At 46.2% G+C, this 27,317-nt stretch overlaps 1 protein-coding gene across 26 annotated transcripts in view; it reads left to right on the top strand.

The window, feature by feature from the left end:
* MAPK8IP3 (mitogen-activated protein kinase 8 interacting protein 3) overlaps positions 1-27,317 on the top strand; it is a 187,681-nt gene that overhangs the window by 89,489 nt on the left and 70,875 nt on the right. For 19 of the 26 annotated variants that reach the window (XM_044979863.1, XM_044979854.1, XM_044979847.1 and 16 more), the window contains 5 exons: positions 6,776-6,894; positions 12,316-12,327; positions 13,790-13,807; positions 16,406-16,463; positions 17,289-17,441. In XM_044979863.1, coding sequence (XP_044835798.1) covers positions 6,776-6,894; positions 12,316-12,327; positions 13,790-13,807; positions 16,406-16,463; positions 17,289-17,441 — 360 coding nt within the window. The remainder of the gene's footprint in view (positions 1-6,775; positions 6,895-12,315; positions 12,328-13,789; positions 13,808-16,405; positions 16,464-17,288; positions 17,442-27,317) is intronic. The other 7 variants (XM_044979872.1, XM_044979862.1, XM_044979850.1 and 4 more) reach the window with 2 other exon arrangements.

The raw sequence follows: 27,317 nt of genomic DNA, 5'->3' as shown, positions 1-27,317 counted from the left end.
GGCCCTTTTGGACGCCTTGGGCGTACCACCAGGCCCAAGGTGCTCCTTCTGGGGCATCTCGCTCAGCCCCTTTGGAGCCGTGAGTGCCAGAGGCCACTGTCAGCCGTCCTGCTCCTGGGGGCATGGGGGTATGGAGGCTGCAGGGCTGTGCCTTCCGCCTCCGGACCCTCTCCCAACTCCTGTGCCTGATCCGGATGCAGAGCTGGATGTAGCTGGCCCCGATCCACGGGTCACAACCCAGCAAGAGGCCCCAGTCGATCCTCTTCCTCCCATGGCCTCTTCCTCATCGTCACCAGATGAGGCGGTAGTGGGAACGGTCATTTCAGGTCCCCCTCCAATAGACCTCTGTGCCCACCGGGACCTCTTACGTAGAGTGGCACGTAACATGAACCTCCAAGCGGAGGAGGTTATAGAGGTGTAGGACTACCCAATGAAAACCCTTTAAGCCTTCAATGATCCTATCTCCCTCCTTGGCCGAGGCAGGATTTTTACAGGAGGCGGGGCCGTTGTGGCAGGAGAAGACCATGTAACCACCAGTCCGGGCAGAGCCAGGGCCCGTCCAGACCCTCGGCAGGCTCTAAGCAAAACTTTTGAAGGGATGCCCGAGGACAGTGTACTGGACCTCATTCTGGATCCTTCCCCACCCTTCCTGAATCGTTTATCCCGTTTCCACCATGCTTGGTCGCTCATAACTACGGATCGTTGGGTCCTTCGCACGGTGGAAAGGAGATACTCTCTCCAATTTTCTTTTTCCCCACCATCCCATCTTTCCTCCCCATCCCTCTTTATGGACCCTTCTCACGAGCAACTCCTCATCCAGGAGGTGCAGATGCTCCTTGACATGGGTGCAATCGAGGAGGTTCCAAGGGAGCTAAGGGGCAGGGGGGTTTACTCCCATTACTTCCTAATCCCCAAGGCAAAGGGTGGGCTGCGGCCTATCCTGGACTTGCGCGGACTCAACAAATTCATAGTAAAGTTGAAGTTCCGCATGGTCACCCTGGATCGTGGAGACTGGTACACCACCCTCAACATGAAGGACGCATATTTTCACGTTGCGATTCATCTGGCACACAGATGTTTCCTGCGCTTTGTTGTCAACCATGAACACTATCAGTCCTTCCCTTCAGTCTCTCCACGGCCCCTCGGGTGTTCAACAAATGTATGGTGGTTGTGGCAGCCGTCCTCCGTCGACGACGGGTATAGGTATACCCGTATCTCGACGACTGGCTTATCCAAGGACATACTGTGACGGGGCAAGGCCAGATGGCTATAGAAAAGTAGTGGGAGATAGATATATTAGTCCCAGGTTAAACAAATCCCTGGTACCAGGATAAGAAAATGACAGCTGCTCCAGGTCAATTATCCTCCCTCCAGGGGGAAGGGATAGCTCAGTGGTTTGAGCATTGGCCTGCTAAACCCAGGCTTGTGAGTTCAATCCTTGAGGGGGCCATTTAGGGAACTGGTGTGAAAATATGACTGGAGATTGGTCCTGCTTTGGACTAGATGACCTCCTGAGGTCCCTTCCAACCCTGACAGTCTATGATTCTAATTAAGACATCTGGGGCCAATTCAGAGCTTTCTGGAAGGCAGGGATGATGCTAGGTTGATTGGGACACCTGAAGTCAGTCAGGGGCTGGCTGAAACTAGTTAAAAGCCTCCTAGTTAGTCAGGTGGGCGTGCATGTCAGGAGCTGTGAGAAGTTGTGCTGTTGGAGAGACTGAGCTGTACACACCATATCAGGCACAAGGAAGGAGGCCCTGAGGTAAGGGTGAAGTGGAGCTTGAGGAAGTGGGGGCTGCTGTACATGTCCTGTTCCTAAAAGGTCAGCTACCATAGCTAATACTATTAGGGTCCCTGGGCTGGAGCCCAGAGTAGAGGGCGGGCCCGGGCTCCCCCGCCCCACCACCCACTTTGTCTCCCTGATTAATCACTGAGACTGGGAGACAACAGAGACTGCAAGGGAGGATAGCTTCTCCTCACCTCCCTCGCTGGCTTATGATGAAAATGGCTCAGTAGACTGTGACCCTTGTCTCTAGAGAGAGAAGGGTTAAGTGGAGGTTCACAGGGAGCCTCTGAGACTAGCGAAATCCGTCAGGAAACGCAGGACCCATGGAGACAAGGACAGAACTTTGTCACAGTACCAAGGATCAAGTACAGTCTCACTTCCAACTCGTCATGCTCACGTTCCATCAATTAGGCCTCCTTCTCAATGTGGAGAAGTCGACGCTAGAACCGACTCAGAGAATAGAATTTGTTGGGGTGGTCCCGGACTCGGGGCACGCACAAGCCCTCCTACCAGACGCTCGCTTCCAAACTTCCAAACCTTGACAGCGAGAACGTGCCTGAGTCTTCTGGGCCATATGGCTTCCTGCACATATGTAACCAGGTATGCCAGGCTATGGCTCCGCCCTCTTCAGGTATGGCTGGCATCTGTCTATCGTTTAGGCCGAGACAACCTGAGCCTTGTGGTCACCATCCCAGAAAGTCCTGGCCTCCCTCCAATGGTGGCTGACCCATGACTGGTGTGTAAAGGAGTTCCATTCCTCAGTCCTCCTTATCCCTTGTCACAGCTGTGTCAGCCCTGGAATCGGGTGCCCATCTCGGGAACACCCAGACACACGGTCTCTGGACCCAGTCAGATCTCTCTCTCCACATCAACGTTCGAGAGCTGATGGCTGTTTGTCTGGCTTGTCAAGCTTTCCAGGAGCAGCTGCATGGTCGTTGTGTAGCAGTCCTCACAGATAATACCACGGCCATGTTCTACATCAACAAACAAGGTGGTGCTCGGTCCTCCCCCGTTTGTCAGGAGGCCATTCGACTGGGAATTCTGCATAGCCCACTCCATTCACCTGGTGGCATCTTTCCTTCCAGGGGTACAGAACACATTGGCGGACCGCCTCAGCAGATCCTTCCAATCCCACGAGTGGTCAATACACCTGGATGTCATCCATACCATCTTCCTGAAGTGGGGGTTTTCCCAGGTCGATCTGTTCGCCTCACGCGGCAACTGGAAATGCCTGGCGTTCTGCTCCCTTCAAGGTCGCTCTCCGGGCTCCCTCACAGAGGCCTTCCTGCTTCTGTGGACAAGCTGGCTGTTTTACGCCTTCCCACTGTTTCCCCTGGTATACAAGGTCTTGCTCAAGGTGCGCAGGGGCAGGACACATCTGATCATGGTCGCCCTGGCGTGGCCCAGGCAGCATTGGTACACCACGCAGTTGGAGATCTCCGTGGATGCCCCAGTCCCGCCATCCCTCTTTCCAGATCTGATCACTTAGGATCACGGCTGCCTCTATCACCCTGACCTTCAGTCCCTCCACCTCACGGTGTGGATGCTGCATGGCTGAGCCACTCAGAGCTCCTCTGCTCTTGTTTGGTGCAGCAGGTCCTGTTGGGCAGCAGGAAACCTTCCACTCAGACCACATATATGGCTAAATGGAAGTGATTCTCTTGCTAGTGTTCTCTCCTTGATGCCCCCCCATCCAAGCATCTGAACCTATCATCCTGGACTATCTCCAGAGCCTGAAATGGCAGGTCTTGGAGATATCTTCCATCAGAGTTCATCTGGCAGCCATCTCAGCCTTCCACCTGGGAGTGAATGGCCATTCTGTCTTTGCCAACCCCTGGTTGGTAGGTTCCTTAAGGGACTAGACCGCCTCTACCCACAGGTTTGACAGCCAGTACCTACGTGGGACTTTAACCTGGTCCTTTCCTTTCCCTTTTGGCCACATGTTCCCTCTTATACCTCTCTTGGAAGACAGCTTTTCTCATTGCTATCACTTTGGCGAGGTGGGTCTCCAAGCTCAAGGCTCTCACCTCGGAACCACCTTACACGATCTTCCATAAGGACAAGGTGCAGCTACGACCTCATCCTGCCTTCCTTCACCATGTCGTCTTTTCATATCAACCAAGACATCTTCCTCACGGTTTTCTACCCGAAACCACATGCCAGTAGTCAGGAACAGTGGCTGCACTCCCTTGATGTTGGTAGAGCTCTCGTCTTCTACATTGAGTGTACAAAGTCTTTCTGGAAAACGACGCAGCTCTTCGTCACGGTAGTGGACCAGATAAAGGGCCTCCCAGTCTCCTCCCAGCGGATCTCTTCATGGATCACGTCTTGTATTCGTGCTTACTATGATTTAGCAGGGGTCCCGACTCCTTCTATCACGGCTCACTCCACGAGGGCTCAAGCCTCGTCGGCAGCATTCCTGGCCCACGTACCAGTTCAGGGGATCTGCAGAGCCGTCACTTGGTTGTCAGTACATACATTTGCCTCACACTACGCCATCATTAGGCAGGCCAGAGACGATGCGGCATTCAGTAGATCAGTTCTACAATCCACGGTACTTCACTCCGACCCCACCACCTAGGTAAGGCTTGGGAGTCATCTAATTAGAGTCAATATGAGCAAGCACTTGAAGAAGAAAAGACGGCTACTCACCTTTGTAACTATTGTTCTTCAATATGTGTTGCTCATATCCATTCCAAACCCGCCCTCTTTCCCCTCTTGTTCCTTCTTGTTGCTGGCAAGAAGGAACTGAGGGGGCGCTGGGCCGGCTGGGGTATATATCCAGTGCCATGAAGGCACCACTCCAGGGAGCTCCACAGCCGTCTCACTGGGTGTTGCTAGGGTAAAAATTCTCTGATGATCGTGCACGCAGCACGCACACACCTAATTGGAATGGATATGAGGAACACATCTCGAAGAACAACAGTTACAAAAGTGAATAACCGTCTTTTCTGTCATCTGCCACCACTGAGAACAGCCGAGCTCCATCCTCTTTGGAACCCCCCTTCAGGTAGTTGAAGGCTGCTATCAAATCCCCCCTCACTCTTCTCTTCTGCAGACTATATAAGCCCAGTTCCCTCAGCCTCTCCTCGTAAAGCATGTGCCCCACGCCCCTAATCATTTTTGTTGCCCTCCACTGGACTATCTCCAATTTGTCCACATCCTTTCTGTAGTGGGGGGCCCAAAACTGGATGTAGTACTCCAGATGTGGCCTCACCAGTGCCAAATAGAAGGGAATAATCACTATCTGCTGGCAATGCTCCTACTAATACAGCCCAATATGCCTTTAGCCTTCTTGGCAACAAGGGCACACTGTTGACTCATATCCAGCTTCTTGTCCAGTGTAATCCCCAGATCCTTTTCTGAAGAACTGCCACTTAGCCAGTCGGTCCCCAGCTTGTAGCAATGCATGGGATTCTTCCATCCTAAGTGCAAGACTCTGCACTTGTCCTTGTTGAACCTCATTAGATTTCTTTTGGCCCAGTACTCCAATTTGTGTAGGTCACTCTGGACCCTATCCCTACCCTCCAGCGTATCTAGCTCTCCCCCCAGTCATCTGCAAACTTGCTGAGGGTGCAATCCATCCCATCATCCAGATCATTAATGAAGATGTTGAACAAAACTGGTCTCAGGACACACCCCTGGGGCACTCCGCTTGATACCGGCTGCCAAGTAGATATGGAGCCATTGATCACTACCCATTGAGCCTGACAATCTAGCCAGCTTTCTATCCACCTTACAGTCCATTCATCCAATCCATACTTTTTTAACTTGCTGGCAAGAATGCTGTGGGAGACTGTATCAAAAGCTTTGCTAAAGTCAAGATTTATCACGTCCACGGCTTTCCCCATATCCCCAGAGCCAGTTATGTCGTCATAGAAGGCAATCAGGTTGGCCAACAGTGTATGCCTCATCTTGTGAGTCACAGCTGACTACAGTGCCCCATGGATTCATGACCTTCAGGCTAGGTTACTGAAATTTAGTATATCTAGGAATGAAGCTACAAAACCTGAGATAAGTTCCAGTGATACTGAACATTGTTATCTGTTTGCTTAGCAGAAAGCTGTGAACATATCACCCAGCTGCTCCACTTTCTGCACTGATTCCCAATACAGTAGAATGCAGTTCAAGGTGTTTATTCCAGTATTCAAACCAGTCCATGGGATTGGCCTCTCCCGCAATACCTGTGTTCCATTGGGGCCATGAAACTGTCAACAAATAGGAGGAGGCTCATGTGTGCAGGAAACAGAACTTTCACAGGAATCAGACCAAGAATCTGGAACTTGCTCCCAACTGAGGTTAAAAAAGATCCCAGACCTTGCTGTTTCCAATACAAATGTAAGGTTTATCTCTTTGATTTACCTTTTCCTAAATAAGTCCTTCATACACTCACACATATATAGCCATGCACACATGCTCACTAAAAGAATAAACAAATCCCTACAGGCTAATTTCTCCCTCACAGTCTGTAGGAGAAATTGTGTTGTTGTTGTTTCAAATTTTAAATACTTATCTGGCCCCACCATAGTAGTGGGTCCCTGCCATGTACCTGAACTGATGGAATTGTGGGATTGAATGGTCTCCAAGATCTACAGTAAAACAAATGAATACTAATAATCAGAGTTAGGAGCTCCAGTTAGTAGGAAACATTCTGGTTTTTATATAATAAATATAAAACAATATGATTTTTAAAGGAGTTTTGCATTAATCTGTTGATGCGAGCTAGGCCTGCTATGCCAATCTAAGGGACACTGGAGGTACATCTTTCATATTAGGAACCTGAAAGATACTTGTCCTTGATATGAGGAGTAAGGTATATTTATGCCTTACATAGTAAGTCCACGGTCTCAGCCCTATAGTGAATGAATGGAAAGATATCTGTATTTTAATTGCAGTGATCTACTTTGTTCGATAATTCAGGAGAGGAATCTTTTATCTAAAATATTTCCAAGTAACAAGATTCTTTCTTTTTATTTCCTCCAACAACAGCCCAACACAGGGGATTGTCAACAAAGCTTTTGGCATCAACACAGACTCTCTGTATCATGAACTTTCCACAGCAGGGTCGGAGGTCATCGGGGATGTGGATGAAGGAGCAGACCTGCTAGGTAAAAGATATTTATAACAACTGTGTTCACTCCACTGTAGTTAGGGCTGAGTGACAGCTTTAGAAACGGACAATTTTCTTTCTTCCTTTCAGAATTGTGGCTCCTTGTCAATAAAAACAATTTGGGATGGAATTTGGGACAATCTAGGAATGAAATATGTAATAATCATAATATAACTAACAAAAAGTCATTTTAATAGCTTTGGGCCTTGTTTTGTTAGGACAGTCTTCGTCTGTATGCGTAGGTTAATTTTTGTGTGTGATTCTCCTGCACAAACTCCCTGGAAGAACAATTGTGCTTCCTTCCCTTTCACCACCCAAAGATAATTTTGCAGACACTTGCAATTGAATATGGAGTGATGGTTTTTTTGGAGTGATATAGATTTGAAAACAGACCACTGTCCTGCAAGACAGTAATTACTTTTCCTAATTTTATAAAAACTTCAAAAAAATTCTTTTATACAGAAATATTATAGCCTATATTGTATGTTTTACTCTGCTGTAGAGAGTGTAAAAAAGAATGCAGTACACCTTTTAGGGCAATCTTGGAAGGGGCCACCTGAGGTTCCTGACCAGGACTTTGGAACAGCCAAAGAAGGAAATCTATCCCAGGTTATAGACTGAGCCCAGTGCCTCCTGGGATAGAACTTTGGGTGTCTAGGTCCTGTTCATGAGAGCCCTTAAGCACATGATTAAGTCCCATAGAAGTTAATACAATGCAGATATGATCGACAAAGCCTCTAGTTATGTACATCACTCTCAAGTCTCAATGTCTTGATTTGAGGAGTTCTCCAGTAACTTGAGACATAAGAGGGCTCTCACAGAATGCCTTCTGTGCTCCGAGTACAAGCAAGAGATGTATTTGAAAGCACTAAGTGTGTAGGGTGAATATATTTTCTTGCTGGTTGTCTCTTGAGCTTGCTGAAATGACAAAGGCTCATGGCCTATCTCATCATTGATTCTGAAAATACAGTATTCACCAAAGTACTTTTGGATGTAGATTCATTCAAGCCAGTTCGTGATCTTGTTGCAAAATTGCAATTGACCATCTCTGCAAAAAAAAAAAGATATCTAAATCACTTTTGACAAGAACAGATTATGAGCCTTGTATCTAAACCCTCTAAGGCCTCAAGGGTGTGTTGCTGCATAGGTGATTGTTTATAGCCTATTTATTGCAGTACCTTTGCAGCATTTAGAACAGCTGCATTGTGCAGCAGCAGCAGATCACAAAAATGCTGGCCAGTCCCTGAGTCCTAAGGCATTTATTTTTTAGATTCTGATGCAGGACTGATGAATAATTTTGGAGAAGAGCCCAGTTGAAAACAACTCATTGTTACTGAGGCACTTGGCTTGTATATGACAGGAGGCAGCACCTTTGCAGACGTTTATTATAATTGTGTTTATCAGCTCTTATGGAAGAATACGTCTGATCAAGGGTGAAGCACGAGTTCTGACTGAGACAGGAATATTATGAACAATCATAAGGTCTGACACCACCACTCAGATTGAAGGAGACTTTAGTAGAAACTGTACATGGATGTTAGATCTTCATCTGTCTACTGTAGCATGAATTTTGGTTAGCCATCTCAGCATACATTATTGGCTGCACTCTTCCCAAAAGAGTCAGATTGCTGCAGCTACTGAAAATCTAGCTGCTGCCCATCTGTTTTATCCTTCTCCCTTGTGCTTCTCCTGTCTGTAAGAGCACTGTCTGGCAATCTGTCAGCAATCATATTATCTGTTTGTGTCAACTGCTGCTTGATGTTGTTTGCTTTCTACTTGTCAGGAAACATCAGGTTCTGAAATGTTTGTCATTCAGAAGAATGACAACCTCAGCTAAAAACTACTTGGAACAGTACATTCCCTGTTCATTGTCTACCTGGAATTCACTCACAAGAACCTTGGGATTCAGACCCTGTAGTCTGAAGGGGCCTGGCCCAGCACAGTCTGTGACAAATTTAGGCCCAGAGTTTCAAGTGGTCACACATTTTGTTTGACCAGCTTGAGAGATTTTGATGCTGCTTTTCAGTGGTGCTAAGCACCTACAAATTAATTAACTCAAAGATTACTTCACCTCTAAGCACTAAGGACTTCTGACAATCAGGCCTAAGGTTCTCAAATTGGGCACCCCAAATAATAGAATCATAGAACCATGGAAGTATAAGACTGGAAGGGACCACGAGAGATGATATAGTCCAGTCACCTGCACTCAACGCAGGACTACATAATAACTGGACCATTCCTGACAAGTGTTGGTCTAACATGTTCTTAAAAACATCCGGTGACAGAGATTCCACAACCTCCCTAGTCAATTTATTCCAGTGCTTAACTACCTTAACAGGAAATTTTTCCTAATGTCCAACCTAAACCTCCCTTGCTGCAATTTAAGCCCATTGCTTCCTGTCCTATCCTCAGAGGTTCACGAGAACAATTTTTCTTCCTCCTCTTTGTAAGAACCTTTTATGTACATGAAAATTGTTGCCATGTCCCCTCTCAGTCTTTTCTTCTCCAGACTAAACATAAGTGCCTTGGGCTGCCTCTTTGTTCAGATGCATGCGAAAGACTGTGTTTCCTTTTTCTCCTTGCTGCACACTGAGATGGAAAGGAGAGTTTCTTTAAACTTCAGTTTGCTCCTGTTTGGAACTGAGGCTTCTATTTTGGTCTCTTCTTGATGTTTAAAAGCAAACTATTTTTTGCTGGCTACCCCATATTGGGAGTGTTACTGTATGTGGGCAGTGTCTTCACCTGTCTTGTTATTTGTAGGTTCCTCCTTCTATGAGTGGGTCTTGTAGTAAACCTTCACAGTAACTGAATCTGGGGTTGTTCTCTTCACTCTTCATTTATTAAATATACTGTAGAAGCAGCAGCATACTGTAGGAGATGAAACACCTAAAAATGCTCCACAAAAGCAAAACCCATTGTAATAAAAGCACTAAGAGCCCAATTGAAAGGAAATCCTTAGGGTTTAAATATATTAGCAAAAGGAAGTACTTAATAGATTATATTCTTAGAAAAGAGAGGAGTTCTGTGAAGTCCTACCTTATACCATGTCAAATGAAGTGCCATCCTAAACAAGACTCTTGCTTTATGTTTTCCCAGTCCTGAATAACTACTCTTTCTATGGAAAGGTTTGTCCTTCCTAGAGATCATCCAGGAAATTGAACCTGTCACCAAGGAAGAATTTCGAAGACCTCCAGGATCACTCTGAAAGATTCTGATTTTTCATCCTACATACCCAAGTTGTTATACCAAGAAACATATTAAAACACGCCCTCACCTGCTGTCTTACTGAGGATCATAGGATAGGATTTTTCAGTCACCAGCTTTTTTTGTGATTCTGCCCTAGACAATTTTTTGGTTTTGATTAGAGCAAAAGAACTCCATACAATCATCAGGAAGCCTCCGTGGATCATCACTGGAGGGTGGATACAGCTTACAGTCTCAGAGCTGTGGTAATGACTCTGGCCATCTAGGTGAGGAGGCTTTTATGGATTCCCTTACAAGCCTGGGAAATGGGATGAAATGAGGCCTATCAGTTTCCTGGAAATGATGCTAATTGGAGTTCTGGTCACCTAATCTAAGGGAAGTTTTGATTTGGATGATATGAAGCACACATTGCTAGGACGGGGTGAGGGAAGGGAGACAGGTAGAAGATTTTAAATGTTATACTTTTATATTTAATCCATCATAAGTTTTAGAAGGCTCTGGCTATAAATGCTTTCTCAGACTCACAGACAAAAAGGCTAATTTAATTTATTGTTCCTTCTTCCCTCACACACTCAAAGTTCTAAAGATCTTTGATAAAGCTGCAGTTTAGCCAAGGAAAAGCTAGGGCTTGATCATGGTGAATCTGTTGGGTTTTCTGCTCTTTTCTGACAAGTTGTTATCTCTGGGGCACTTCTTTTTCCTTCATCCCGACTACAGCCTGAAGAATCACAGAGAAAACTGCATGAAGTAGACATGGTACAAACAGTGGAGAGAGAGCTCAACAGGATCCAGAAATTAAGAAGCGCTCTTTATATTTTTGGACCAGATTCTCAACTCTCACCATGTAAATTAATGGAAGCCAATGGAGTTATTTCAGGCTGTCACCAGTGTAAATGAGACAGCCTAGCCTTGATTCTCATATTGGAGACCACAAAATGGGTGCAAAGTCTTCCAAATATGTTTTTCCCAGGTGGATTAAGATTCGTAGTATCTGAAGAATGTCACTTGTGATGCCTTTAAAACAACAGATGTCTACAGAAGTTATTCTTACACATACTTCCTGAGGATTGTACATCTCCTGGTTGGAGGGATTTTAGTCTGCCTTTCTGGATGTTTGCAAAGCTAGCTTTGGACTATCATCTCTTGGCACTCTTTTTTGCAGCTTTGGAGAGAATGGTCTAAATGCATTGGTTAAATCCAGATTTCCCATTGCTTTGTTATAGCTTCATATACATTTGTTCGTGTAAGGATGTAGTTGAGAGAGTGATGTGGAATATAAACAATTATTTACTAGTAATAATTGTTAATTAAATTCCCCTCTTTCCAACTACAACCCTATGAACATTCTTTCTCATTTACTCCTGCATGTTCATTTTTTACTCCTATAATCTCACTGTATTTACTGTAGGTACAGTATGTGTCTCTCTCTCTCTCTCACACACACACAAACACCCTTCCAGTTTTCACTGACCATAAAAATCTGGAACTGAAGGGTGAGTGGCAAAATGGATGTTGTTTATGGGCTATGGGAGGGTCCTTCTTTTCACTGCTAGGTGACCTGGCCATGTTTACTTTGGCAACCTTGCTTTTCATAAAAGAGGGTTTGTGATGAAGAGAGAGATTCATGTAATATACTAGTGGTAAGTTATATATTATTTCATCACAGAAGTTGAAGCCAAATAACAAAGCCAGTCCTGGGGTTGGGGTATAAAGACTGTTTTAAATACTAATGGCTGTTTTTGCAGGTTAAGGCATCCTTTGACTACATCATTGGTACTATGAGATATGGTTGGGAAAGACAAATATATCATTCACTTAGGTGAGGAGGAGGAAGGGGCGGGATGTGGGAACTAGCCTTTGGCCAACAGTTTTAAATAGAACATATCATAGGAAAACAAAGGTTCATCTAGCATAGGAAGACACGGCCTCATCAGATTCTTGTCTGCAAAACTGACAACCAAGGCATATGGTTCCAGGTTCATTGTGGGTTACCTTCCCTTGATTTTTTTTTTATGTCCTTTATGTAGAATCATGCCATCTGCTGTCATGGCAGGTCCTGTCCTTACTATTTCATGCGTTTTGACATTGAAATGGCTGAATCATTGTTAATTTTTTTAACAAAATTTTGATTTTGTTGGTTTCAGTCACTGATTGATCCTTTTTTCACTTCCTTTTTCCCCTTGTCTCTCTGTGCTTCGCTGGACATGGCCCTTAGGGGAGTTCTCAGGTGTGTATCTCTCCTCTGTTCAGTTTCCTTGTTTTTCTTTATCCTTGTTGAGTTTAGATTGAATGATGTGGTATACACATGATACTCCCCTGCTGCTGTCCAATCACAGTTGGCTTTGCAGCCTTTGTTCTGCCTTTTCCTTGTTTGATTGGCTTGCACTGATAAGTCCTGATATAATAGAACATCTCTGCTTTATGCTCACATGCCTGCTATGTCTTGATAAGCCTTTTTTTTTGGGGTGGCTTTCTGTAGGTTCGCTCCACTCTCTTAATAGGACCATGGGGAAACCCTTTGTCTTTCCCTCTAGTCTAGGGTGGAAAGTTCCTTTTTGTCAGTGCAGGAGCTGTACCCCAAGCCCAATCCAGGTGGGCACAGAAATCTAGCTTAGGTTCTTCTCCTTACTCCAAATGAATGAAGATTGAGGTAGACTTGAAAGTGGCAAAACTTCTGCTCTTTGTTGAAGCCTTGTCCTCCTGGCTAAACATTTTGCAGATGTTGTCTCTGTGCCTTCCTATTACACTGTTTTTGTAAAGGAAACTCACTGGTTTAGGGCCACATTCTGCCATCAGAAGTCCCTGGGAGCCCTACATTTGGAGAATTTGCTCCTTCTCTTACAGTGCACTTAGGGCCTGATCCAGTTCCCAAGTTGGATTGGGCCTTTACTGCCTATCCAAGGCAGTTGATGTGCAGACACCAATGTCTTTAGAGGCAGTGCAGACGTGCTGAGTGACTTCATGTCCCATTGACTCCCTGGAAGTTGAGAAAGCCAGTGCCCTCCAGGGTTGGGCCCACAGAGCACTGAGAGAGCTTTGCCAAGGAAAGGGAAAGCAGCATGCATCTTCCTTTCTTTTGGTCTGGATTTTCTTTATTATTCTCCCATGAAAGACCAAAGTCTAAGATATTTCCCTGGGAAAAGCCCCACTGAAGTGAGTGGGCATGTGGAATGTTCCTGTGTAAGGAAATGGGCTTGACCCTATGTAAAGAGAGGAAGGGCACCCTGGATATAAACTATGATTTCCTCTCATTTTAATTTCCCGCTCCCCCTGTCTTTCCCATGCCCTGTCCATGCTGTCTGGTTAGTTACCTTTGTTGTTGGGGTGGGAGGCCCAAAGATGCATAGCTCAGGGCAAACGATTAAGATGGAAATGGAACAGGAAATCCTGTGGAGCATATTTTGATATCTCAGGCTTTAAATCCCTGTTAGGCCAAGCTCTAATGAGCAGGATATAGACTTGTCCCTACTGAGCATCACAATGTACACCATGCACACGTACATGACTATGTATCACACATGTCATAGTATGTATCACGCACACATATTCATACACACTGATGAGCTGCTCTATTTGCTGTTTACAGATTGGTACTTAATGGCTGCTTTTTTCTCTTCCTTTCTTCCTCCCCTCTCCCTTTGTCCCCATCTCTTTCTGTTTCCCCTTCTCGTATGGAATGGCTCTCATAGTGCGGGATGATTTCTTTGGTAAGGCGAAGGCCATTTTTAAAATATGTTTTTTCTTAACTCCTTTTGTCCACCCAACATCACTTCACGCTTCTTGAGTTCTCTTGGTTTTGTTTTTTGTCGTGGTGGTATCATCTCTTAGACAAAGGAGACAATAGCTCAGTTTCTGTGGATTTGGGCTTCTCTTTTGTTTCTGGATGTAGTTGATCATCCACTTTGATGCTTCAGACTGTGATTGTCTGGATATGGAAGAGCTATAGTATGGGATGACTCTGTAAAATATGTCTCTCTCTTCCCAGGTTTTTCCTCACATTGGTTGTATGCAGGGGTACATGAAAAGATCTCCTTTTAATTCCACCCCAGAGTTCTCTTCATATAAATAGGGTTGTCCCTCTGCCAACTTCTCAGAGCTTCCCCACTCAGTGCACTAAGATCAGGTTGTCTTGGAATACCATGCTGCTGCTCTGGGGAAGATTGTCTCCTGTCCTCTATTTCCATAAATAGCCCTCTGTACCATTCCTGGGGTAAGGTGTCCTGTAGTTTCCACCGTGCAGTTTTTGGGAAGATATCTGTGGCTTGGACAGTGTGGAGCTTCTGTTCTGGGGTGACTGGCTGATCCTCTCCATCACAGCTCCTTTCTGTACTGGGGATGCACCAGTACCCAATAAGTAGCAAGGGAATCAAAATACAGAAAGGAGTAATCCAAAGAAGGTCCTACACATGAACTCCCATTACCCATTTCCCCCTTCTGCTTCTGGAACATCATTATGCCATTTCTAAAAATGCTACTAGATATATATTTAATTTAGTTTATTGCTAAAAGCCAGTGGGGGTGGGTGGGAATGTCACTTTTAGGGATGTAACTAGAGTTTAAAAATAGTAACTGTTTAACCTATTAAAATTCTATCAGTTAAATGGTTAACTATTAAGGAGTTCTGCCCTGCTATGCTCTGCTGCTGGCTGATGCGCGGGTCTCTACTGCCTCCTTGCTCCCAGGCACAGGGCGGCAGGGGAGTTTAATCATTAACTGAAATCAATAATGCTTATTGATGCTTATCGGTTAACCGTTAAACTTTTACATCCCTAGCACTTTATAACCAGAGTCCCATGCCCATAATCACTGAGCTTAGTGGCTAGCTCCATACCACATATGTGATCATCTGTAGGAGGAAAGAAAGGGGGCATTTCTCATTCCTCTTCCCCCACAACAGAAATACATTTTTAGTAGGTTAACACCCAACCTGGAGTTTTTGTCTCCCACTTCTGAGGTGTTTGTAGTATTCCCCACCCCCAGCACTCTGAGAACACATAGCCTGAAACATCAAAGTGATTCATTTCCTGCCTATTCAATATTTTTTAAATTTTACTTTTTAAAATGCTGCTTCTTGTCCATCCTTGCTGGGAATTTGCTTTTGCCATCATGAACCCATCCCATCTAATTGTGGGAAGAGGATCTGTGTGTCGAAGTGTTGTTTGTCTAACTGCAATTTACTTCGTGTGAGTTGTTTATTATTTTCCTGTAAAAGTGAGTTTACACCTTGAATAATTTCTCTTGAAAAATGCCTATATCTGTTATAAAGGAAGGAATTTTTGTACAGCAAGGTAATATGATGGAGAACTTCAACTCAAGCCACAGCAGTTGTGTGAGCTCTTTGTACTTCATCATCTGTAGTGAGAGACTGCTATCCAAGCATCAGTGTCATGCCATGAGGGGAGGGGGGTAGTCTCTATGCTTCTACCCCCTAGAATTGTGTTTTGCCCCCATTGGGGAGGGGACTGTATCTACAGCTGTAACCCCAAGAGTCTCTTCGAGCAGGAAACTGTCCTGGATGGGTCGATCCCCTTTCAGCTTCACTTAAAAGTATTGAACTCAGCCCTCACTCTTAGGGTCAGATCTTTAAAAATGTGCATGCAAAAGTGCAACCTCCTCCTTTTATGATTTGGGCCTGCAGTGTTGTGGCTCTGAATTAATTTTAATATCTTTAGAGATGCCTAAATAAAACTAAAGAAACAAGGGGGCAATCTATGTAAAACCCTGCTAAGATTGCAGTAGTGGGACGAGGATGGTACCATGGGGCCTTCATGTACATGGAGCTGGCTACAAGAACTCTGAAAATGGGTATATTTAAGGACTGGGGATTTGGCTTCTATACTATGAAGAGCAAAAATCTTGTGACACCCGCTGATGGGTTGTAAATTGGACAACACTCTGCATTGCTATAAATCTGTGGACACTAAGAACCCCTGAACTCCTCGCTTCCCTCCATAGCAGTCACTATAAGGAGCGGTTGCAGTATGTCAGGGTTGGAGTGGGAGTCTTAGACCCAGCTTCTCCTAACCAGCTTTAGTGCAACCATCTTGTTGGCCCATCCTCTCAAGGAAGCTTGTGTGTATTTAGGTAAGTGGTAAAAAAAAATTGTATTCTTTACAGAAAAGACACATGGACACATTTGCTGCTGTTACATATTATTTCAGCAGGAGGCACTCTGCAGCAGGACACACAGCTGTAAGGCTGCCTAGCAAAAGCTATTTCTCTTCCTAAGCATGAGTCAATTAGCCCAGAATAAGGTCCTGTCTTTCTGGAGGTGCAGATCAAAACTTCTGGGCCTCTTTTTTCAGGAATGGGCAAAGAAGTGGGGAATCTGCTGTTGGAGAACTCGCAACTTCTGGAGACCAAGTAAGAAACCGTTGCAAGTAAGAAACTGTGTGCTGTACTGGTCGTCCCATCTCAAAATGAATATTACAGGATTAAAGGGGGTTCAGAGACAGGGAATGGGAATGACCAAGGGCCTGGAAAAAGTCTCATATAAAGAGAGATTGAAAATATTGGGATTGTTACTTTAGAAAGGAGACAAATTAGAGGGGACATGATAAAAATATATAAAGTCATAAATGGTATCAAGAAGGTAGATTAGAAAATTCTGTTCTTTCTGTCTCATAATACCAGAACAAAGACAGTAAAAGGAACTGAAAGGAGGAAAATTCGGAGCCAATGAAAGGAAATACTTTTTTAAACAACACACAGTTAGACTGTGGAACTCACTGCCACATTAAATTGTTGAGGCTAAAAACGTAACAATATTCAAAAAAGGGACCTGATGGCTATCAAGAATATCCACAGCTGAATGATAACAAAAAATAATAGAAAGGATATTAAACCTCATGCTGTGGAGCTTAAGCCAAACTTTATTAGTGATCAATATGCGACCTAACATGGGGGGCAGATTACACTATGTCTGCCTTTTGTGGTGTGCTCACATGTTCCCCTGAAGGATCTGGTGCTGACCAATTGAGACAGGATTCCAGACTAGATAGTCTGATGCAGTCTGGCAATTCCTGTGTTCCTATCTACTCCCTCCCACCAACCCCACCACTTTTCTTTGAGTTCCCACTACACTGAATGCTTTTGTGGCATGTGTGGTTTTTTTTTCTCAGTTGCCTGTAGGAGGCAGTTTCTGTTCTCAGTGCATCTCTCTTTACTGTTCCTTTCCCTGCCTTAAAGAAATGCTTTGAATGTTGTGAAGAATGATTTGATTGCTAAGGTGGACCAGCTATCTGGGGAGCAGGAGGTGCTGAAGGGAGAGCTTGAAGCAACAAAGCAGGCCAAAGCCAAGATGGAGAACAGAGTCAAGGAACTGGAGGAGGAGCTTAAAAGGTGAGTGCAGCACCCACTGCCCCAAACAGCTTCCTGATATTTGATTGGTGGAAAGAATTCTGAAGCACTTAGAGGAGAGGAAAGTGATCAGGAACAGTCAGCATGGATTCACCAAGGGCAAGTCATGCCTGACTAACCTAATTGCCTTCTATGATGAGATAACTGGCTCTGTGGATGAGGGGAAAGCAGTGGATGTATTATTCCTTGACTTTAGCAAAGCTTTTGATACAGTCTCCCACAGTATTCTTGCCAGCAAGTTAAAGTAGTATGGGCTGGATGAATGGACTATAAAATAGAAAGCTGGCTAGATCATCAGGCTCAACGGGTAGTGATCAATGGCTCGATGTCTAGTTGTCAGCCAGTATCAAGCAGAGTGCCCCAAGGGTCAGTCCTGGGGCCAGTTTTGTTCATATCTTCATTAATGATCTGGAGGATGGTGTGAACTGCATCCTCAGCAAGTTTGCAGATGACACTAAACTGGGAGGAGTGATAGATATGCTGGAGGGTAGGGATAGGCTACAGAGGGACCTAGACAAATTAGAGGACTGGTCCAAAAGAAATCTGATGAGGTTCAACAAGGACAAGTGCAGAGTCCTGCACATAGGACAGAAGAATCCCATGCACCGCTACAGATTAGGGACCGAATGGCTAGGCAGCAGTTCTGCAGAAAAGGACCTAGGGGTTACAGTGGACAAGAAGCTGGATATGAGTCAACAGTGTGCTCTTGTTGCCAAGAAGGCTAACGGCATTTTGGGCTGTATAAGCGGGGACATTGCCAGCATATCAAGGGACGTGATCATTCCCCTCTATTCGACATTGGTGAGGCCTCATCTTGAGTACTGTGTCCAATTTTGGGCCCTGCACTACAAGAAGGATGTTGAAAAAATTGGAACGAGTCCAGTGGAGGGCAACAAAAATGATTAGGGAGCTGGAGCACATAACTTATGAGGAAAGGCTGAGGGAGCTGGGATTGTTTAGTCTGCAGAAGAGAAGAGTGAGGGGAGATTTGATAGCTGCTTTCAACTACCTGAAAGGGGGTTCCAAAGTGGATGCATCTAGACTGTTTTCAGTGGTAGCAGATGACAGAACAAGGCGTAATGGTCTCGAGTTGCAGTGGGGGAGGTTTAGGTTGGATATTAGGAAAAACTTTTTCACTAGGAGGGTGGTGGAATCTTCTTCCTTAGAGGTTTTTAAGGTCAGGCTTGACAAAGCCCTGTCTGGGATGATTTAGTTGGGGATTGCTCCTGCTTTGAGCAGAGGGTTGGTCTAGATGACCTCATGAGGTCCATTCCAACCCTGATAGTCTATGATTCTGTGAAAGGCCACAAAAAAACCGTAGCTAATTCATACACCTCTACTGTCAGCTTAATTCTTTGCCCTCATGGAGTTTATGATTGGAATTCAAGGGCACCTCCTGGCTTAGATATGAAAATTGATTTTCTTGCTTTTTAAGTAAAAAAAAATATTGATTTTTTTTAATTGCATGAGAACTTTTTTGTTAGATTTTAACATTTCCCAGGAGTGATTAAAACCAGTTTTTCCAGGGCTTGGACATAACTGGCACATGCCCTTATGTTGTTCAGCACCTTTTTGAAGCTACTGTCTTGTTCTCCAGAATCTCAGCTTTCACTTTCAAAGAATCTCTAGCTGTTATGGTTCAGAAGAAAACTTCAGAAATGTGACCAGAATGCAACCACAGCAGAGATGTCTATATGAGAATGCCAAGAGCCTGGAACAATAGCTCTCAGAGGGCTGAACTGCCCCATTCATTTCATTAGAGGATTATCTCAGATGCCGAGTAATGATATTTAAATGTCAATATTGTTAACTGTTTACTCCCTCCTGCTCAAAATGACAGATCTGCACAGTTGACTGTGAGTGACATCTCATTCTGGTGCCATAAGTGGGTGGCATTTGGGAGATACCACCATTTATTATTTCCCCCTAATCAAGTGGGAGCCAACCCCCTTCAGTGTTGGGCTTATAGATACTTTAAACTAAAGCACTCCTAAAAATACATTCAACATTTTATTAAAATCTTTTCAGTCTTCCTTCCTCCACTATTGTTGTAGTGGAATGATCTTGTGTATTAAAATCTTTTTCACTGCGTCAAGTGAAACCCTCTGTTTAAAATGGGAAGGCTATTATAGCTCAGGAATGACTGAAATCTTGGAGCCTGTGGACTGAAAGTTACATCAGGGCCCTGGGAACATCATAGGTTGCAGAGAAATGTATCTCACTGAGAAAAAAGTCACTGGTACCGTTAGAGAGAGGAGTGTACTCTCAGTAGCCTGAAATTATAGTAGCCCTACTTTACTGCCATATCAGTGCACTGCCAGTATTACTGATATGGGATAATCGTGTTAACTTCATCCAAAGTTATTTGCTATGAATATCAAGAGGGAAGCTTTCTTTTAAGAAAAACTCTGGGGCTGTATATTGGGATATGTTTCCTATTTAATGGTTGCCCAGTGGCTGATTAGGTAAATTCCAATTGTATTGTGATTTCTCAGGGCATACTGCAGACCTCATTGCTTCTCTCAGATGGGAATTGGTTACCAAATACACTCCTGGTCATAACTTAGGCATATCTTAGGAGGAAGCAGGAATGGATTCTGCAGAAGTCAATAGGTCCCTTGCTCCGCAAGTAGACCCATTGATTTCAGTGGAACTATTCACAGAGTAAGGGTACGTCTACACTACGAAATTAGGTCGAATTTATAGAAGTTGGTTTTTTAGAAATCATTTTTATACAGTCGATTGTGTGTGTCCCCACACAAAATGCTCTAAATGCATTAAGTCGTCGGACTGTGTCCACAGTACTGAGGCTAGCGTTGACTTCCGGAGCGTTGCACTGTGGGTAGCTATCCCACAGTTCCCACAGTCTCCGCCACCCATTGGAATTCTGAGTTGAGATCCCAATGCCTGATGGGGCAAAAACAGTGTTGCGGGTGGTTCTGGGTACATGTCGTCAGGCCCTCCCTTTCCCTCCCTCCCTCCCTCCATGAAAGCAACGGCAGACAATCGTTTCGCGCCTTTTTTTCCTGGGTTACCTGTGCAGACGCCATACCACGGCAAGTATGGAGCCTGCTCAGCTCACCATCACCGTATGTTTCCTGGGTGCTGGCAGACGTGGGACTGCATTGCTACACAGCAGCAGCTCATTGCCTTTTGGCAGCAGACGGTGCATTACGATTGGTAGCCATCGTCGTCATACTCCTGGGTGCTCTTTTAGCTGACCTCAGTGAGGTCGGTCGGGGTGCCTGGGCAGACATGGGAGTGACTCAGCCTGATCATTCCCTTTTTATGTTTCGTCTCCTGGAGACTCAGTCCTGCTGGCAGTCGTTCTGCACCGGCTTCTGGTGAGCAGCCAGGAGATGACAATGGCTAGCAGTCGTACTGCACCGTCTGCTTCCAGCCTAAGATGTATAAGATGGAGTGGATCAAAACAAGAAATAGACCAGATTTGTTTTGTATTCATTTGTATTCATTTGCTCCCTCCTTCCCTCCGTGAAATCAATGGCCTGCTAAACCCAGGGTTTTGAGTTCAATCCTTGAGGGGGCCATTCTGTGTGACAGTTGTTTGTGTTTCTCCTTGATGCAAAGCCACCCCCTTTGTTGATTTTAATTCCCTGTAAGCCATGTCATCAGTTGCCCCTCCCTCCGTCAGAGCAATGGCAGACAATCGTTTTGCGCCTTTTTTCAGCGCAGACGCCATAGCGCTGGGAATGTGGAGCCCGCTCAGATCACTGCTGCAATTATGAGCACTGTAAACACCACGCGCATTATCCTGCAGTATGTGCAGAACCAGAACCTGCAAAAGCAAAACCAGGCGAGGAGGCGACGGCAGCGCGGTGACAAGAGTGATGAGGACATGGACGTAAACTTATAAAGTACAGGCCCCGGCAATGTGCACATCATGGTGTTAATTGGGCATGTTCATGCTGTGGAACACCGATTCTGGGCCCGGGAAACAAGCACAGATTGGTGGGACCGCATAGTGTTGCGAAACTTTGGAATGCGAAAGGGCACTTTCATGGAACTTTGTGACTTGCTTTCCCCTGCCCTGAAGGGCAAGAATACCAAGATGAGAGTAGCCCTCACAGTTGAGAAGCGAATGGCGATAGCCCTGTGGAAGCTTGCTACACCAGACAGCTACTGGTCAGTGGGGCATCAATTTGGAGTGGGCAAATCTACTGTGGGGGCTGCTGTGATCCAAGTAGCCAATGCAATCAAAGAGCTGCTGACATCAAGGGTAGTGACTCTGGGAAATGTGCAGGTCATAGTGGATGGCTTTGCTGCAATGGGATTCCCTAACTGTGGTGGGGCGATAGACGGAACCCATATCCCTATCTTGGCACCAGAGCACTAAGCCAGCGAGTACATAAACCACAAGGGATACTTTTCAATGGTGCTGCAAGCACTGGTGGATCACAAGGGACGTTTCACCAACATCAACGTGGGATGGCCGGGAAAGGTACATGATGCTCACATCCTCAGGAACTCTGGTCTGTTTCAAAAGCTGCAGGAAGGGACTTTATTCCCAGACCAGAAAATAACGGTTGGGGATGTTGAAATGCCTATAGTTATCCTTGGGGACCCAGCCTACCCCTTAATGCCATGGCTCATGAAGCCATACACAGGCAGCCTGGACAGTAGTCAGGAGCGGTTCAGCTATAGGCTGAGCAAGTGCAGAATGGTGGTAGAATGTGCATTTGGACGTTTAAAAGAGCGCTGGCGCAGTTTACTGACTTAGATAGACCTCAGCGAAAACAATATTCCCATTGTTATTACTGCTTGCTGTGCACTCGACAATATCTGTGAGAGTAAGGGGGAGACGTTTATGGTGGGGTGGGAGGTTGAGGCAAATCACCTGGCCGCTGATTATGTGCAGCCAGACACCAGGGCGGCTAGAAGAGTACAGGAGGGCGCGGTACACATCAGAGAAGCTTTGAAAACCAGTTTCATGACAGGCCAGGCTACAGTGTGAAAGTTCTGTTTGTTTCTCCTTAATATCCCCCCCTCCTTGGTTCACCACTTGCAGAGGCAATAAAGTCATTGTTGCTTCACATTCATTTATTAATTCATCACACAAATAAGGGGATAACTGCCAAAGTAGCCTGGGAGGGGTGGGGGAAGAGGGAAGGACAAGGCTGCACTTTAAAACGTATTGAATGCCAGCCTTCTGTTGCTTGGGCAATCCTCTGGGGTGGAGAGGCTGGGTGGCCAGAGGCCCCCCCACTGCATTCTTGGGCGTCTGGGTGAGGAGGCTATGGAACTTGGGGAGGAGGGCAGTTTGTTACTCAGGGGCTGTAGTGGCGGTCTGTGCTCCTGCTGCCTTTCCTGCAGCTCAGCCATACACTGGAGCATATGAGTTTGATCCTCCAGCAGCCTGAGCATTGACTCCTGCCTTCTGTCAGCAAGCTGATGGCACCTATCATCTTCAGCCCGCCGCTTACTCTCTTCACCCCGCCACCTCTCTTCGTGTTCATATTGTGCTTTCCTGCACTCTGACATTGTCTGCCTCCACGCATTCTGCTGTGCTCTATCAGTGTGGGAGGACAGCATGAGCTCAGAGAACATTTCATCCTGAGTGCATTTTTTTTGCCTTCTAATCTTCGCAAGCCTCTGGGAAGGAGAAACATATGCAGCTGGTTCAATAAAACACATTTTATTTAACAATGGGTACACTCTTTCACAGTAAACCTTGCTGTTAACCTTGTGTTACATAGCACATGTGCTTTCGTTACAAGGTCACATTTTGCCTCTGATTGAGGGCCTGCAGGTTTGGTGTGAGAGATCACTCACGCAGGGCCGGGCAACAGAGTTTGGCTTGCAGGCAGCCATGGTAAGCCACAGTCTTTTGGCTTCTTTAACCTTCATAATGTGGGAATGGTTTCAAACAGCAACGCCATCATTTCCCATACCAAGCGGCCGTTGGGTTGGCCATTTAAAATGAGTTGGCAATTTAAAAGGAGGGGCTGCAGTTTCTGGGTTAACGTGCAGCACAAACCCAACTAACCCTATTATGGAGGACGGAATAAGGCTGCCCTCCCCAGAAACCTTTTGCAAAGGCTTTGGGAGTACGTCCAGGAGAGCTTTATAGAGATGTCCCTGGAGGATTTCCGCTCCATCCCCAGACACGTTAACAGACTTTTCCAGTAGCTATACTGGCCGCGAATGCCAGGGCAAATTAATCATTAAACACGCTTGCTTTTAAACCATGTCTAATATTTACAAAGGTACACTCACCACAGTTCCCTTCTCCTCCTTCAGGTTCCGGAAGCCCGCCTTGGGTGGGTTCGGGGGTTACTGGCTCCAGGTCCAGGGTGAGAAACAGATTCTGACAGTTGGGGAAACCGGTTTCTCTGCTTCCTTGCTGTGAGCTATCTTCAACCTCCTCCTCCTCCTCATCTTCCTTGTCCCCAAAACCCGCCTCTGTGTTGCATCCTACTCCATTGACGGAGTCAAAGCATAGGGTTGAGGTACTGGTAGATGCACCCCCTAGAATGGCATGCAGCTCGTCATAGAAGCGGCATGTTTGGGGCTGTTATCCGGAGCGGCCGTTTGCCTCTCTGTTTTTTGATAGGCTTGCCTGAGCTCCTTAAGTTTCACGTGGCACTGCTGTGGGTCCCTGTTATAGCCTCTGTCCTTCATGCCCTTGGAGATTTTCAAATGTTTTGGCGTTTTGTTTACTGGAACAGAGTTCTGATAGCACAGATTTGTCTCCCCATACAGCGATCAGATCCCGTACCTCCCGTTCGGTCCATGATGGAGCTCTTTTGTGATTCTGGGACTGCATTATGGTCATCTCTGCTGATGAGATCTGCAGTCACTTGCACCTTGCCACGCTGGCCAAACAGGAAATGAGATTCAAAAGTTTGTGGGGCTTTTCCTGTCTACCTGGCCAGTGCATCTGAGTTGAGAGCGCTGTCCAGAGCTGTCACAATGGAGCACTCTGGGATAGCTCCTGGAGGCCAATACCGTCGAATTGCGTCCACACTACCCCAAATTTGACCTGGCAAGGCCGATTACTCCTCCCCTGACGAGGGGATTAGCGCTGAAAAGAAATTTATTTTAAGAGCCCTTTAAGTCGAAAAAAAGGACTTCGTTGTGTGCAGGGTTAAATCGAGGTAACACTGCTAAATTCGACCTAAAATCATAGTGTAAACCAGGCCTAAGGCCTGGTCTACACTGCGCGTTTAAATCGGTTTTAGGAGCGTAAAACCGATTTAACGCCACACCCATCCACACTAAGAGGCCCTTTATATCGATATAAAGGGCTCTTTAAATCGATTTCTGTACTCCTCTCTAACGAGAGGAGTAGCGCTAGTATCGGAATTACCATATCGGATTAGGGTTAGTGTGGCCGCAGATTGACGGTATTGGCCTCCGGGTGGTATCCCACAGTGCACCACTGACCGCTCTGGACAGCAATCTGAACTCGGATGCAGTGGCCAGGTAGACAGGAAAAGCCCCGCGAACTTTTGAATATTTCCTGTTTGCCCAGCGTGGAGCTCCAATCAGCACGTGTGGCGATGCAGTTAAAAATCAAAATAAAAAAAGAGCTCCAGCATGGACCATGCGGATGTGATCGCTGTAAGGGCAGGCAAATCTGTTCTATCAGCGCTCCGTTACAGAAGACGAAATTCAAAATCATTTTTAAAAATTCTCCAGACAGACGCCATAGCAGGGACTCAGCGCACTGCTGCGTGACAAGCGTAACGGAAAGCCAAAGAATGAAATGGACGCTCATGGAGGGAGGGAGCGGGGACTGGAGGACTCAAGCAATCCCACAGTTCCTGCAGTCTCCGAAAAGCATTTGCATTCTCGGCTGAGCTCCAAATGCTTCTAGGGTCAAACACAGTGTCTGCGGTGGTTCAGGTGGTTCAGGGAATAGCTCGGCAATTTACGCCCCCCCACACCCACCCCCAGAAGTGAAAGGGAAAACAATCCTCTCTTGACTCTTTTACATGTCACCCTATCTTTACTGAATGCTGCAGATAGACGCGATGCTGCAGCAGTCAACACCAGCATCCTCGCTCCCCCCCCCCCCGCCATGGGTGGCTGATGGTGCAATACGTCATCATCAGCCTTTTGGCACATGATGCAGTGCAAAAGGACCGGTAACCATGCTGACTAGCATCCAGTGAGGTCGACCATGGGCGCCTGTGTAAAAAACTCCTGATTTTTCCTGGTAGATGGTGCAGTATGGCTGGTAACCGTCTTCATCATAGCAACAGGGGGCTGAGCTCCGTCAGCCCCCGCCCTTCATGTGTAAAGAAAAGATTCAATTGTCCCTGGACTAGCAGCGGGATGCTGGGCTCCTCTCCCCCCCACTGCTTAATGTCCTGTCTGGACTATCATAGCAGCTGGAGGCTGCCTTCCACTCATTTCTCACTAACAAGTCACTGTGTCTTATTTCTGCATTCTTTATTACTTCATCACACAAGTGGGGGGACACTGCTACGGTAGCCCAGGAAGGCTGGGGGAGAACGGAATCAACAGGTGGGGTTGTTGCAGGAGCACCCCCTGTGAATAGCATACAGCTCATAATTTCTGCGGGATCTGACACAGAGCAGCTGTGCTCTCTGGTTCTATGATACACTGGTTCTCTAGTACACTTGCCCCCATATTCTAGGCAGGACTGATTCTATTTTTAGATACCAAAAAGGAGGGATTGACTCAGGGAGTCATTCCCAATTTTGGCTTTTGCACCCCCGGCTGATCTCAGCCAGGGGCACTTATGACAGCAGCAGATAGTGCAGTGCAAAAGGACTGGTAACCATGATCATCTTATTGCCAATTTATGGCATGGTAGATGGTACAGTATGGCTGATAACCATCTCTGCTGTCATGCAAAAGCAAATGCATGCTGCTGTGTAGCGCTGCTGAATCGCCTCTGTCAGCGGCATCTAGTACACATACGGTGACAGTCACAAAAGGCAAAACAGGCTCCATGATTGCCATGCTATGGCGTCTGCCAGGGCAATCCAGGGAAAAAAGGCGCGAAATGCTTGTCTGCCGTTGCTTTCCCAGAGGAAGGAGTGACTGACGACATTTACCCAGAACCACCCGCGACAATGATTTTTGCCCCATCAGGCACTGGGATCTCAACCCGGAAATTCCAAGGGGCGGGGGAGGCTGCGGGAACTATGGGATAGCTACGGAATAGCTACCCACAGTGCAACGCTCCAGAAATCGACACTAGCCTCGGACCGTGGACGCACACCACCGATTTAATGTGTTTAGTGTGGCCGCGCGCACTCGATTTTATACAATCTGTTTTGCTAAACCGGTTTATGTAAATTCGGAATAATCCCGTAGTGTAGACTTACCCTAAGGTACTACTTAGCATGAGTAAGACTGTCAGAATCAGGCCCATGGTGGCTTGTTTGTACAGGTCTGTGACAAAGTTCCTCCTCTGCCTTGGTGGGTCCTGCGCTTATTGGCGGATTTGCTTATCTCAGAGATTCATGGCAGCCCTCAGTTTGGCCACTTTTGCTAGTGGCTCCAACCTGCCATCCACTCAGCTAACCTCATCACTGGCCAGCATGGGGTAAACTGAGTACAATCCCCGCATTCTCTGTGTCCCACCTCGTGGGTCAGGAACATGCCAAATCCCTTTCCAATTTAGACCTTCCCTTCTGATGTTTCTCACAGACCAGGGCAACTCCTCCTGTGTCCGATCAGGAGTTGGGGGATGGGGGGAACCCGGGCCCACCCTCTACACCGGGTTCCAGCCCAGGGCCCTGTGGATAGCAGCTGCCTACAATGTTCCCTGTATCAGCTGTGTGACAGCTACAACTCCCTGGGCTACTTCCCCATGGCCTCCTCCCAACACCTTCTTTATCCTCAGTGCAGGATCTTCCTCCT

Source organism: Mauremys mutica, chromosome 11 (genome assembly GCF_020497125.1).
Source record: "Mauremys mutica isolate MM-2020 ecotype Southern chromosome 11, ASM2049712v1, whole genome shotgun sequence".
Taxonomy (NCBI): domain Eukaryota; kingdom Metazoa; phylum Chordata; order Testudines; family Geoemydidae; genus Mauremys; species Mauremys mutica.
The sequence above is the reverse complement of the archived record's forward strand: the minus strand, read 5'-3'. Positions and strand labels throughout refer to the sequence as shown.